The sequence below is a fragment of the Talpa occidentalis genome, unplaced genomic scaffold, assembly GCF_014898055.3.
Source record: "Talpa occidentalis isolate TD23 unplaced genomic scaffold, MPIMG_talOcc4v2.1 talOcc4.10, whole genome shotgun sequence".
In the NCBI taxonomy this organism is placed as follows: Eukaryota; Metazoa; Chordata; class Mammalia; order Eulipotyphla; family Talpidae; genus Talpa; species Talpa occidentalis.
The window spans coordinates 36,779,395-36,792,716 of NW_023600993.1; the positions used below are offsets into that span (position 1 = coordinate 36,779,395).

A 13,322-nucleotide genomic window follows, 5' to 3' on the forward strand; every position below is an offset into this window, starting at 1 on the left:
TGACTGTACCCAGTGCTTGTATAAATAAATAAATTAATCTTTAAAAACAAACAAACAAAAAAAGTTTTGTGAAAGACTATATTTTGAATTTATTTTTTTCAATAGATCTACAATTTTGTCTTATTCTTTCTTCTCATTGGCCCTAACCTAGATGATTTAGTAGTATTCCTACTATCCTTCAAAGAATACACTTGCTCTCTACAAGTTTTGCCTAGAATTCAAAATAGTACCCGACCAAATTATTATCACGTACCGAAGCTGAAATAGTATATCAAAGCAGTATTCTTTCTTCTGTTTTGCAATAAATATCATACTTTCTCAAAAAGAAATGGCTTTGAAAACATACCGATTCATCCTTCTTGCTCTTTCCAATACTTCAAACATATGCTCTTGAAATAAATCAAGGCGCCGGTAGCGATTGTTTTCAACATTCTTTCTAATTATGTCAAAAGTAAGAGGAGGTTTGTTTGGAAAGTTGGGATCCACAGCAGGAATTTCTGCCAAGGAATCACTGTAGCATCTTCCTTCATCATCCTGATGACTCATGACTGACACAAAAAGATTGTGGATAAGCTCTTGAATGAGCAAAGTTACATTTGGAACATGAGAGTCCTCATCTCCTTCTAGGTCTCTTCGAGTTTCAAGCAAGACTTTGTGTAGGACAAGGGCATCTTTGTAGATCAAAGACTCAGGTTCATTGTATGTACAAGCATTGTTGAACATCATGACAAAGTCTTCAACCATGGAGTCTATGTCTTGGTATTTATTGGCCATCATGTGACTTCGAATTTTCTCCATGTCCATGGGCTTTTTAATAGTCAAATAGTAGTCAGGCAACTCGGATCTGGAGGGAAGTCTTAGAAATATGGCACTGAGGCGGCGACCCCTCTTATCAGTATAGTTCTTTACAGCTTCATAGACTTCATTTAGTTTCTGCTGCATTGGAGTCATGTATTTTGATTTTTTAGGAGAAACACCACTCTTCCTACCTAAGGAAAGAGAATTAATGCTAAATGGATAAAATGAAATAAACCTAAATTTGTATAGTTTATAAAACAAAAAAAGAGATTATTTTAAACTGATGTGTAAAACACAGTAATTAAAGACTTAAAAAGTTTAAAAAGGTGTGTCCATAAATAGTAGAATAAAAGGCTTTTATTTCTGCAAACCTACAATTCCTCCATGAAAAGATAAAATGTCTGTTAACAAGATTTATTCAGCAATAAATCAAAACCAAAGCTATTACAAAATTTTGTTTATAGTCATTTCATATAAAAAAGTTTATTTTTCAACTTTTTAGGTAACTAAAGAAACACTGATAACCTCATTCTCATTTGTGTGGTGTTTATTTTATTGTATTTACATATTTTAAGTAAGACAGATACTTCTTTTTAACTCCAAGGTACTAATTACTTTTGCCATATTCTGTTCTCTCACAGCTTTTAATAAAACAACCATCTACAGACCATACTCACAAAACAGCTGAATTAACTTTCAGTACAGAGTCTGGTCATCTCTAACCTCTCAAATACTGTCTAGTAGGAGATACTGGGATTCATTTCTAATTTTAGTGATCAGCAATCAAATCTACCAAAAAAAATCTCCCACTGTCACTGCCCTCTTCCAGGACTCATGTATCAATAAAATATCTATTCTTACTATTTAACATTTACAAATTGTCCACTACATTCAAGAAAGTGAGCAAAACCCTTGAGATTGTATTCTAACTCTTTGCAACAATTTAACTATTATAAACACAAAAGTTTGAAAAGAGTGAAGAAACTGCATGCTGCAGTGCTAATGAGTTCAAATATATTCACCAATTAAATATTTGAGTAAACCAGTAATCTACACTTGACAGACTAAATAGAATAACAAAGTGTGAGGCTGCCTTACTAAGCTTGAGTTTGGGAGAAGCCATGTCGTCATCATCAGGCAGTGGGCCGAGCTCTTTCCTTTTATCCTTAAGTAACTTCTCCAGGATGTGCGCATCGTTGTACACCTATATTTCATAGATATTTAAATTATTTTTAATTTTAAATTGAAAAGTGAAATATATATTCCCACAAAGAAATTAAAAAAAAAAAAAGGGCTAGGCTGGTTGGGGGCTAAATAAAAAAACATTTAAGCTCACGGCAGAACAACAAAATCACATCTCTGGCGTAGAGCTAGGTTTCAATTTGCTGGTAGCTTAAGCTTTGCAGGTGATTAGGGGGCAGACATACACATTACAGTTTGAGAACTACTGTAGTAGAGTAACTGTCAGCTTTAATAGAAGTTTTGAAACATACTTAGATGTGCTATTTTCTTCAAACATCTGTTTTACCAAACCCTCAAGGTAGCAGACTTAACTCAGTGGAAATCAATGATTTAAAAAAATCTGATAATTGGAGAGCAGTATCTTAAATATTCTTAAATCCCAAAGCTGGGTTGAGTCTGGAATCTCATCTACAAAAATGCCTCCTGGCCTCCCTGGTGGCGCAAGGGGTTAAGCATCACATGATGAAGCAATCCACAGCCTCTGCAGCACGAGTTTGATCCAGCCGGCCAGGGAGCTACCCACATGGTGCAGCAAACCTCTCCTGTCTTGCCCACTGCTCCCCTCAGCAGTGTATTTCACTCAGTCTGCCTGTTCTGCTTCCCACTCTGTCTCTGGTGAATCCTCTCACACCCTGCACCTCTGGCCTGTACCCCAGCTCTTATATGCATAAATACATAAATCTTTAAAAAAAAAGATAAAATAAAAACTCCTCCTTAGGTTCTCTCTCTGAAGACTGAATCAAGGGATGTAATGTAGTCAAGAACAAAGTACTCACCCTCTCCCCACAAAGCCCTATTCTCCCTGACTGCTATCAGAGCAAGGGGGCAGAGAGAACAAGTGCTCTCTCTTCTCTGGTCACCTTTCTTAAGTGTGGCTTTTTTTTCTATCAGGGACAGACAAGAAGCACATTAGTCAGTGACACTGGGGAAGTGAACTCCTGTGATAGAGAATCATTTCTCTAATCACAAGCACTCTCAGTAAATTTTATTTTTTAAAAATTTATTTTTATATATGTGTATTTTTTTCCACACCATTGTTCATTTTTGTACAATGCATACTTGTATGCTTTCTCCTTTCAGGTGTATTCCCTATAAAATGCCCACCACTAATTCACCCGTGAATTGTCACATAGTCTCTTGCGCTCTTCCCTCCCTTGTTTTGATCTCTCTCCCTCCCGCTCCACTGCAGAATGTCTGATTTATAGTTGCCTGCTAGTAAACACTTTAAATTCAAATGTAATAGCTAAAAAAATAAATGTTCGAAAATGTTATTTTAATATAACAATTCAACTTTCTTTCACAGCAAAAGGTTGAACAGATTAAGCAACTTCTCTTCATTCTTTTTCTTATGACTTGCAGCATAATTTTTTTAAACTCAGAAATGTGCAGAATCTTCATTATTTTTTTTATCACCACTGGCCCTGTGTCTTCCTGTTCCTTTCCCTCCCCATTCTTGTTTAACCTCAGGGCCTGCAGGATGTTTATTACTGTGCACTAGTTTTTAAGTATTTTTTTTTAATATTTATTTATTTATGCATACAAGAACTGGGGTACAGGCCAGAGGTGTGGGGCGTGAGAGGATTCACCAGAGACAGAGTGGGGAATAGTACAGGCAGACTGACTGAAATACACTGCTGAGGGGAGCAGCAGGCGAGTCAGGAGAGGTCTGCTGCGCCATGTGGGTAGCTCTCTGGCTGGGGATCAAACTCATGCTGCAGTGGCTGCGGATAGCTTCACAGGTTGCATCTTAAGCCCGTGCGTCACTAGGGAGGCCCTGAGTATTTTTTTTTTTAAATGAAAACAGTTATTTTTATTTATTGATGCATACAAGAACTGGGATGTAGGCCAGAGGTGCGGTGGATGAGAGGATTCACCAGAGACACAGTGGGGTGCAGAACAGGCAGATCCACTGCAATACACTGCTGAGGGGAATAGTGGGTAAGAGACAAGAGAGATCTGCTGTGTCATGTGGGTCAGCTCCCCAGCCAGGGACTGAAGTCCTGTTGCACTGGCTGGCAATAGCTTGATAGCGAGGAGACTTCAACCCCTGCACCACCAGGGAGGCTCTTTTTAAGAGTGTTTTGAATAACTGAATTGTCTGCTAAATAAATATATTATCTGCTATTAAATATCCTCACTTATTTTGGCTGCACATAATTCTTTCAAATTCCTTCCATTTTCTTGAAAATGGCTGCATTTCATACTTTCTTAAAGCTAAATAATATTCTATGGTTTGTATATACCACATTTTCTTTTTTTTTTTAAAGATTTATTTATTTTTATACAAGAACCAGGGTACAGGCTAGATGCGTGGGAGGGTGAGAGGATTCACCAGAGACAGAGCGCGGAACAGAACAGGCAGACTGATGAAACACACTGCTGAGGGTGAGACAGGAGAGGTCTGCTTCGCCATGTGGGACTCTTGCTGGCCGGCTGGGATCAAACCCGTGCTGCAGAGGCAGTGGATAGCTTCACAGCTCAGCGCTAAACTGCCTGTGCCATCAGGGAGGCCCCTACACCACATTTTCTTGATCCAGCTGTCTACTGATAGACATTTAGGCCACTTCCATGATCCATCTATAGTAACTACTGCTGCTATATACACTGTGGAACACAGCAGGATTTTTGTTGACAGTTTCATATTCTATAGGTATGTGCCCAAGAGTGGGATTACCGGGTCATCTGGTATTTCCACTTTTACTGTTTTAAGATAAATCCAGCTTGCTTTCCATAATAGCTATACCAGTTTACATTCCCACCAAGAGTAATAAAAAGGTTCCTTTTCTCCCATATCACATCCTCTCCAACACTTACCGTTGGGGATCTTTTTTTTTTTTTTTTTTTTTTTTTGTGGGACCCTAGCCGGTGGCTGGGGATTGAACCAGCGCTGCAGAGGCTGCGCGGGCAGCCTCACAACCCAGCGCTCAATCAGTGCGCCACCAGGGGAGGCCCCCAATTGGGGATCTTTTTAATATGTACCATTCTCATGGGTATGAGATGGTATCTCACTGTAGTTTAAATCTTCATCTCTCTAATTAGAAGTGGTGAGTATTTTTCATGTCTTTTGGCCTTATGATGTTCAGTTTGGAGAACTGTCTGTTCATATCTGCTGCCTATTTGTGAACTGGTTTATGTGGCTCTTTGTTGTTAAAATGTATGAGCTTGTTAATATATCATGGATATTAATCCAATTATTAGTTTTCTATTGTGTGAGTATTTCTCCCATTCTGTAGGGTATCTATTTAATCATCCTGTAATTTTCTTTAAAGATTTGTTTACTTATGCATAGATGAACCGGGGTATAGGCCAGAGGTGTAGTGAGGTGAGAGGATTCAATAGAGACAGAATGGGGAGCAGAACAGATGGATTTACTGAAATATACTGCTTAAGAGAGCAGCAGAAGAGACAGGAGAGGTCTGCTGCACTGTATGTTGGTTAGCTCTCTGACCAGGGTTCAAAACTCAGGCTGTAGCGGTGATAGCATGACAGCACTGAGACTTAAACCCCTACGCCACCAAGGAAGCCCCTGCATCGTGTAATTTTCTCTTGCTATATAGAAAGGTTTTTAACTTGAGGTAATCCCAATTGCTTATTTTTAATTCCCTTGCCTACAGGTTGAATCCTAAAAAATATCTTTATTGCTGATATCATGGAACATATCACCAATGTTTTCCTTTATGCATTTTATTACTGTAGGTCTTATATATAAATCTTTAAGCCATTTGGAGTTTGTGATTGGTATTAGTAATACAAATTCATTCTTTCACATGTGGCTTTTCAGATTTTCCCTGCATGATTTACTAGACACTGTCTTTTTCCCTATGGTATGGTCATGGATGCTTTATCATATTAGGTGATGATATGAACATAGATTTATCTCTGGGTTTTGAATCTGTTCTAGTGATCCATTTATCTGTTTCTGTGGTAATACCATGTTGTTTTTAATATTACTGCTTTATATTATATTTGAAGTCAGATAACATGACACAGCCCTATTTTTCTTAGAGCTGCTTTTGAGGTCTTTTGTGGCTCCACATAAATTTCATTTTTTTTTTTTCAGTTTCTTTGAAAAATATAGCTAATGGGCTTCCCTGGTGGCTCAGGGGTTAAAGTATCAGTGCTATCAAGCTATCGCCAGGCACTGTGGCATGAGTTCGATCCCTGGCCAGGGAGCTAACCCACATGGAAGAGCAGACCTCTCCTGCCCCATTTGTTGCTCCCCTCAGCAGTATATTTCAGTGGCTCTGCCTGTTCTGCTACCCACTCTGTCTCTGGTGAATGCTCTTAACCCGCCACACCTCTGGCATACACTCCAGTTCTTATTTGCATAAATAAAAAAAAATAAATCTTTAAAAGAGAAAAAGAAAAATATTGGTAGTATTTTGTTGGGGATTGCGTTAAATTTTCATTTTAGGCAGGATCATTATGTTGTCCTCCCCATCCACAAGCATGGGATATTTTATTTCTAGGAGATTTAAAGTAGATAAAGGCTATGAAATAGAAAGAATATCAAAGAAGAATGCATCTCATCTATACACATAAGAAACTAAGATATTTTATAATAAAAGCAATTATTTTGAGGTACATTTATGGGAAAATCTTGATTCTTACACAATCATACCATTTTATGGTCTATCCTTAGAGAAATAGGACCATTGAAGATAGTAATAACAATGATAAAAGATTTTAATGCCCTGACTTTCAATTGAGTGCTTATTCAAAGACTATTCTTTAGGCTCTGCACATTCTATAGGCTCTGCACATCCAGGCTATTCTATAGGCTCTGCATATCATCTCATTTAAATCCTCAACAACCCCAATACAAGTATTATTACTATTTCTTATATACAGATGAGGAAAACAAGGCTGAGAAGAACGTTACACAGGGATAGGCAGATCAGATTTCAAATATAGGTGGTAAAATCTAGAGTATAAACTTTTACAACACACTGCAACTTCCACTTAAAACAGTAAAGTATTAACCCTAGTCATGGAGAAGAAAAACCTACAATAGGAATCTTAGCCCAGCCTCTCAAAATCCATTATTCTCCCGGCACCAAAAGAAAATGTATGTAACTCCAGGATTCCCACACATCCTTACCTGTGAGCCCTCTTCATTGTAATGCCTTGCATTTCGGAACATCAGTTTCATGTCTTCTATCATTCCTTCTTCCCCTGTGTATTTGTCATTGCGAATATTATGCTCAATTATTTTCAAGTCCATTGGCTCCAAGATGATTTTATAATAATCAGGATAGTCCTTTTTAGATGGTTTAACCATAAACAGATCACAAAGTCTTCTGCCAGAACCTGGCTCTCGAGCTTCAAGAACAACATTGAATAAGATTTTCATTCGCTGCTTTCTTATGTTCTTTTTACTGTGGAAGGGAAAGGTAGAAAATGGGGAAAATAAGAACAGGTTTCAATTTTCTTTATATAAAGATGAGCATGAAATGAAACAAATTAATTTTGTGGCCAGTGCTTCATAATGATTATAATTTATTGAGTATGCATGCCACAAACACAATCAAAATGCTGGAAGCTATAAATGAATATTAGGAAAATTTCCAAAATATTTAAAATAGAGTGATCCTGGCAAAAACAAAAGGTAAACTTGTTTAGAATATTATGAAATACAATGCTTGAAAACAGATTTTGTCTGCCACCCAAAGAGAATAAAATTCTATTGTCGACTGAAAAACACTTTTTCCTTTTAAGATGAATAGAGCAAAATGGAATAAGCCTACTAATTCCCTACTGTAATCAATGGTTCTCATTTCCAAGCAAAAAACCAACATACAAAACACAAACACACACACAAAGCAAAGTATTCCATTTCTTAAGATAACCACATTTAAACACATGTATATCCTAGTGACCAGAAAACTTAAAGGAAGGCTGTCTGTCAAACTAGTGTCTCTATAGTACACACAGGTTTTTCTAGCATGTATCCTGTTAGGGCCAGTCCTGCTCTCTGTCCTTCATTAGCATTATCCCACAATCCCTACCTAGCTTTAAAAAAAAAAAAAAAAAAAAGTTCATCTGAATTCTCAAGTAAATTTTCATCCTTGGCTATGAATCCTTCCCTGTCTTGTTCTCCAAATTCCCCTAGTAAGATGTGACACTAAGAAACAGAATTGAGTGGTATAAAACAAAGTAAATGGGAATACAGATTAAAGCCTGAGTTTAATAGGGTCCAAGTGAAAAAATATATATGGTCTAGTCCCCAGATTGTTGCAGAAACTGGCTCAAGAGAAGCCAAATGATTTGCCTAGAGAATTATTAGAAGAAATGATCTTTCAAGATGATTGGATGATTGCTTCTATGTCTTCAGTACACAGAAAAAGAAATAGCCAGCCTCAAATCAGTAGTCTCCAAGTCAATGGTTAGATAGGTAATAATAAGAACAAGATTTAATTTCTATTCAATAAACACTAAGATTCTATAATATAGTAAGTAGAGGTAAATAATTTTTTGAATCTGTTTCCTGTCCTATGAATGGAAGTTCATTGCTTATGTAAAGTTGGGGTCAAATAGGTCTCCTAGTCTTCTGGACCACTCACTGTACTTCTGGGTCACGAAGAAGCAAAAGGCCCAATATTTTTCTCTCCATGGTTTAAAAAATGCTTTCAAAAAACTCAAATGAAGAAAATTAACAGACAAGAAAAGAAATACCTATCCTTAAGCCAAAAACATCCCAGATAGTCTTATTTTCCTAATATGGTGCCCATGCAACTTGAAAGAGATCCAATTAGGAAAGAAAATGAAACGGTTTCCCAAAGTTGGGGTCATCCTCATCACCTGTGTCTTCACAAGGATTGTTCATGTCCTTTGGTGACATGGGAAGCCCTCCTGCCATTTCTTCTTCTTAGTATTTTTGGGTTTCTGTGTCAAGGGAGTGAGTACTAGAAAAAGTTTAGAAAAAGTTTCATGCAGTAGAAACTATTTCTCCAAAGAAAAAGGGGCAATGAGAGGAAGAAGTCTTTTTTTAAAAAAAAAATTTATTTATTTATGCAAGAACTGGGGTATAGGTCAGACGCGTGGGAGGGTGAGAGAATTCACCAGAGACAGAGTGGGGAGCAGAACAGGCACATGGACCAAAGACACTGCTGAGGGGAGCAGCAGGTGAGGCAGGAGAGGTCTGCTGCACCATGTGGGTATCTCCTTGGCCGGCCTGGAATTGAACCCGCTCTGCAGAAGCTGCAGACAGCTTCACAGCGTGGCGCTCAACCCATTGCACCACCCCACCAGGGAGGCCCAAGAGGAAGAGGTCTCTTACTCTAGTACTTGAGCAAGCTGATAATGAGAGGTGAACTTTGGGACAAAACCCTATTACCAGATATTTAATACTACCTTAGGGCCTCCCCGGTGGCGCAGCAGTTGAGCGCTGGGTTGCAAAGCTGCCTGCAGCCTCTGCAGCGCTGGTTCGATCCCCAGTTGCTCCCCGGCCACCGAAGGAGGGTTCCACATGGCGCGCAGACCTCTCCTGCCACCCGCTGCTCCCCTCAGCAGTGTACTTCGGTCCTTCTGCCTGCTCTGCTCCCCGCTCTGGCTCTGGTGAATTCTCTCACCCTCCCACGCTTCTGACTGTACCCAGTGCTTGTATATATAAATAAATAAATCTTAAAAAAAAAAAAATACCACCTTAATACCACATCTGGGCACAGATTAGAACACAGATAAATTTAATTCTGCACTTGATTTGAAATCACAAAAATCTATACTTAAAACTATTTAAGTCAGATAAGAGTCTTTAGGTCTCACTTGTGAGGAAGTGAGAAGGCTGAACTTCTAAAGGAAGACTTAGGAATTTAATTGTGAAGTCCCGCGCTTAAAGGATCTTTTCAATAATCAATACAGAGAGAAATCACTCCTCATTCCAGGGATTCTAAGCAAAACAGCTGAATCAAGGCCCTTACCTAAGTCAAGAGATCAGCACTACTCCATTTCTGTTTCCAGGACACCACTTTCAGTTACCATTAAGCTTTTCTTTTTGAAGCCACAGATACTCTCATTTGAAAGTGAGTCTAATGCAGATTTTTATGAGATTTTTTGAAGAGGATGGCATGATTTTGACTGAATTTTAGGGAAAATACTGACCAAAAAAGGGCAAGTGGTCCACTTTTCCAAGTCCAGTAATTCTGACATTGGCAGCTTTGATGCAATATATTCAAAATATGGAATCTAATTGTATATAACAAACTAATAATCAAAATTTACTCTTTCAGGATATATTACTAATAGTATCCTCCTCCATTTATATCATTCACTCTTTAAGAGAGTGATGTGTAATTAGTTTTCATTCTCTAAGGCAAGAAAAACTTTACTAAGATCACTTATGATCTTCTTTGAAAAAACCAAGTTTTGTTACTGTGTTCACATTTTCCAGATATCTATATTGCCTGCAAGACTGAGAACCACTGGCCCATTACTTTGAATTTGGCTGCCAAGAAAAATCAGAGCTAAACTTCATGCTTTTATAATCAACTGTATTAACTAAGGTAGCTGTTATATTTTACTTTCTCTTTTTCCAGTATGAACAATGAACTTTATTATATCCTAGTTTTTTGAAAGTAACTTCAAGTACTTTTGAAATGAGGTAAACTCTATGCTACAAAAAGATAGCTATTATATCCCTCTATTTGATACTTTCCAGTTACTGTTGTCAACATCACTTTGCTGTTCACATTCTTATTAGAATTCCTCTATCCATATTATCTCCCTTTCTTTTTCAGACCTGTAACAGTTTGCTTGCTTTTCTCTATGTTGGGTAATATGCATTAAAATTATATCCCAGATCTTGAAACTGGCATAATCATTCTTCTTTTTAATTGTTAACTTTGAAATGTACTAAAGTAAAATACAACTTACAGTAACTTAAAACCAGTTCATTACTGCACTCAAAGGTGCCATACTTAAGGGATACCAATTCAGATAACAGACACTGTCATAATAAACGCACATTTCCAGGATTTTATAGGAAATAGGCCATAAAGAATCCTGTGCTAGCAACAGCAGTATATTACAGCAATTTTCTAATACATGAAGGTCAAGCATCTTGAGAAATGGTGCTCTTTCTAATTTGTACAATAATTATGAGCTAGTAGAGGCTCTGTTCTGCTTCCCCAATTTTACAGGATTACCACCAATTCCATCCCTCAACCGAGCCTGAAACACAGGAATCATTGTGTCTTTTTTGTTTCCCTTAAATTATTGCCACAGCCCTTCCAGATAAAATGTTCTCTTCTAAATTTTCATATTATAAATTTTGTCCTGACCCTCGTACTTTGTGGTTGACCACTTTCTCAAATGTTTTTATCATTAGTCTTGCTCTAACGATATGATTTATTATTAGGTATATTCACATTTTCATTTATACATACATAAAATTCTCATTTATAGTTAAAATGAAAATTTCTACCATTGCCAAGGACTATGTTTAAACACCTATATGCATTCTTATTTAACCCTCAAACTCTAAGAACCAGGTGCAATTATTATCCCAGCTTTGCAGATATAAAAAGGGAGGATTAGAGGTCAAGTGAATACCAAAGCTCATAAAGGAAGTAATGATCAGAACTCAGATTGAGTCAACTGATAATTCCCAGGTTGCTTTTACTATGTTTTCCTCTTTTCTAAAAGTTAGCACTTACCAGAAGTCTCTCCAATTAAAGTCAACCCTGTTCACAGGCTTCATGTTTTCTGAGCATTGAAGTCCCTAGCCCTAGACCTTCAAGCTACCCACTGTTAAGCTAATTTAACATTTTTCTTTCACAAGGCTTGTTACATTTCATCTCCAAGTCTTCAAGGGATAAAATCTTTTCATATATCTTTTCCAAAAAATATCCCCAGTCCAGTAACATCTGACTAAAACCAAAATAAATCTACCAAGCCTTGATGTCAACAGGAACTACTTTCAGAAAATAATCAGAGCTACATTTACTGAGTACACTGCACCTGGGCCCAATTGTCCTAGTTATAAGAATTTCACACATATTACCTAATCAGGCCCTCATAGCAACTCTGTGTATACAGTGTCATAAACTCCTTTTTCAGATAAGGAAAATGAGATGAGGTTCAGATCACAGAGTTTATAAGAACAATGGGGATTTGAATTTAGGAAGTCAGGCTATTGAGCTCAGTTGGGGGTTATAACACCACTCCACAATGCTCTACATTTCTATTTCTACTACTGTACAATCAGTGTTATACATTATGAATAATGTAAGAGAAATATAATCCAAGAACTTTTCTTAAAATTTACCACCTAAGAAAACTTTCCTTAAGAAAAATACTAGGAAGAAGATTATGACAATACAGGGCTACATCTGGTAGCAAAATGTACATAATTTTAGAACAACTAACTTTCAAGCAAAGCATATTACCTAATGACTACTTGGGTGATCATGCAACATTTCTACATAACTACACAATTTTGAACCTTATACAATTGTTTTACTACATTGTTAACTTGATTTCATAATTTACTTTTTTCAACCTGCCTCTTTTTCTGGTAAGTTCCTAGCAGGTAGAGGTAATGACTAAATATTCTCCTTTATGACTGCTAAGATTGGAGTTTGTTGCTCTGCAAGCAATGACACACCCTGAATTGTAGGTAGCAAAGGTGAAAATAAAAGCACCACACAAGTATCAGACTATAACATGACAATTCATAGGTGGTTTTTAAAATAGTAAGTAACATGCAAAAGAATGGATGCTTTTAAAGAAATAAAATGTGGACAAGATCAGAAACTGAAGAAATGTTTTCATGCTTGGGAAGCACTAATACAATGCCTAAGTAGCAACACAGACTGACATTACTTGGATTGTCACAGTGATTTTGATCCCCCCCACCCCCGACATTCTCCATGCTGTAAAAGACATCCTTGAAAGGAAATCAGCACCCATCAGCCCCTGGATACTGGCAACAATACCACTTTCTTAGCCCCAATCTTTTGTTGCAGAAGCACAGTCACAATGATTGGTGAGGGGCTTGCTGCCCCTGGCAAAGGTAGCAACAAATTATCATATCTAAGCTAAATAATTCTGAATTCATTTTATTAACTATCCTTCTAAATTATACTGCTTTCTTTATTCACAAAATAAACTGGCACCCACATATAAACTGTTACTTAACATATTTAAGGTTTCCCTTTTCACCTAATCAGTACTGACCATGGCACAAAAGTCACACTTTTAAAAATATGTTTATGCATAAAAAAGGACTGCACACCTGGAGAGCCTCCTGAGACCCAACATCTCATTGTCAAGAGTGTTCCTGG

General features: G+C 37.4%; 1 protein-coding gene across 29 annotated transcripts in view; it reads right to left on the minus strand.

The window, feature by feature from the left end:
- PBRM1 (polybromo 1) overlaps positions 1-13,322 on the minus strand; it is a 96,446-nt gene that overhangs the window by 38,976 nt on the left and 44,148 nt on the right. For 16 of the 29 annotated variants that reach the window (XM_054694566.1, XM_054694561.1, XM_054694532.1 and 13 more), the window contains 4 exons: positions 13,274-13,318; positions 7,142-7,418; positions 1,897-2,002; positions 347-989 (listed from right to left, as the gene is read on the minus strand). In XM_054694566.1, the coding sequence (XP_054550541.1) occupies positions 347-989; positions 1,897-2,002; positions 7,142-7,418; positions 13,274-13,318 (1,071 nt within the window). The remainder of the gene's footprint in view (positions 1-346; positions 990-1,896; positions 2,003-7,141; positions 7,419-13,273; positions 13,319-13,322) is intronic. The other 13 variants (XM_037530460.2, XM_054694594.1, XM_037530451.2 and 10 more) reach the window with 1 other exon arrangement.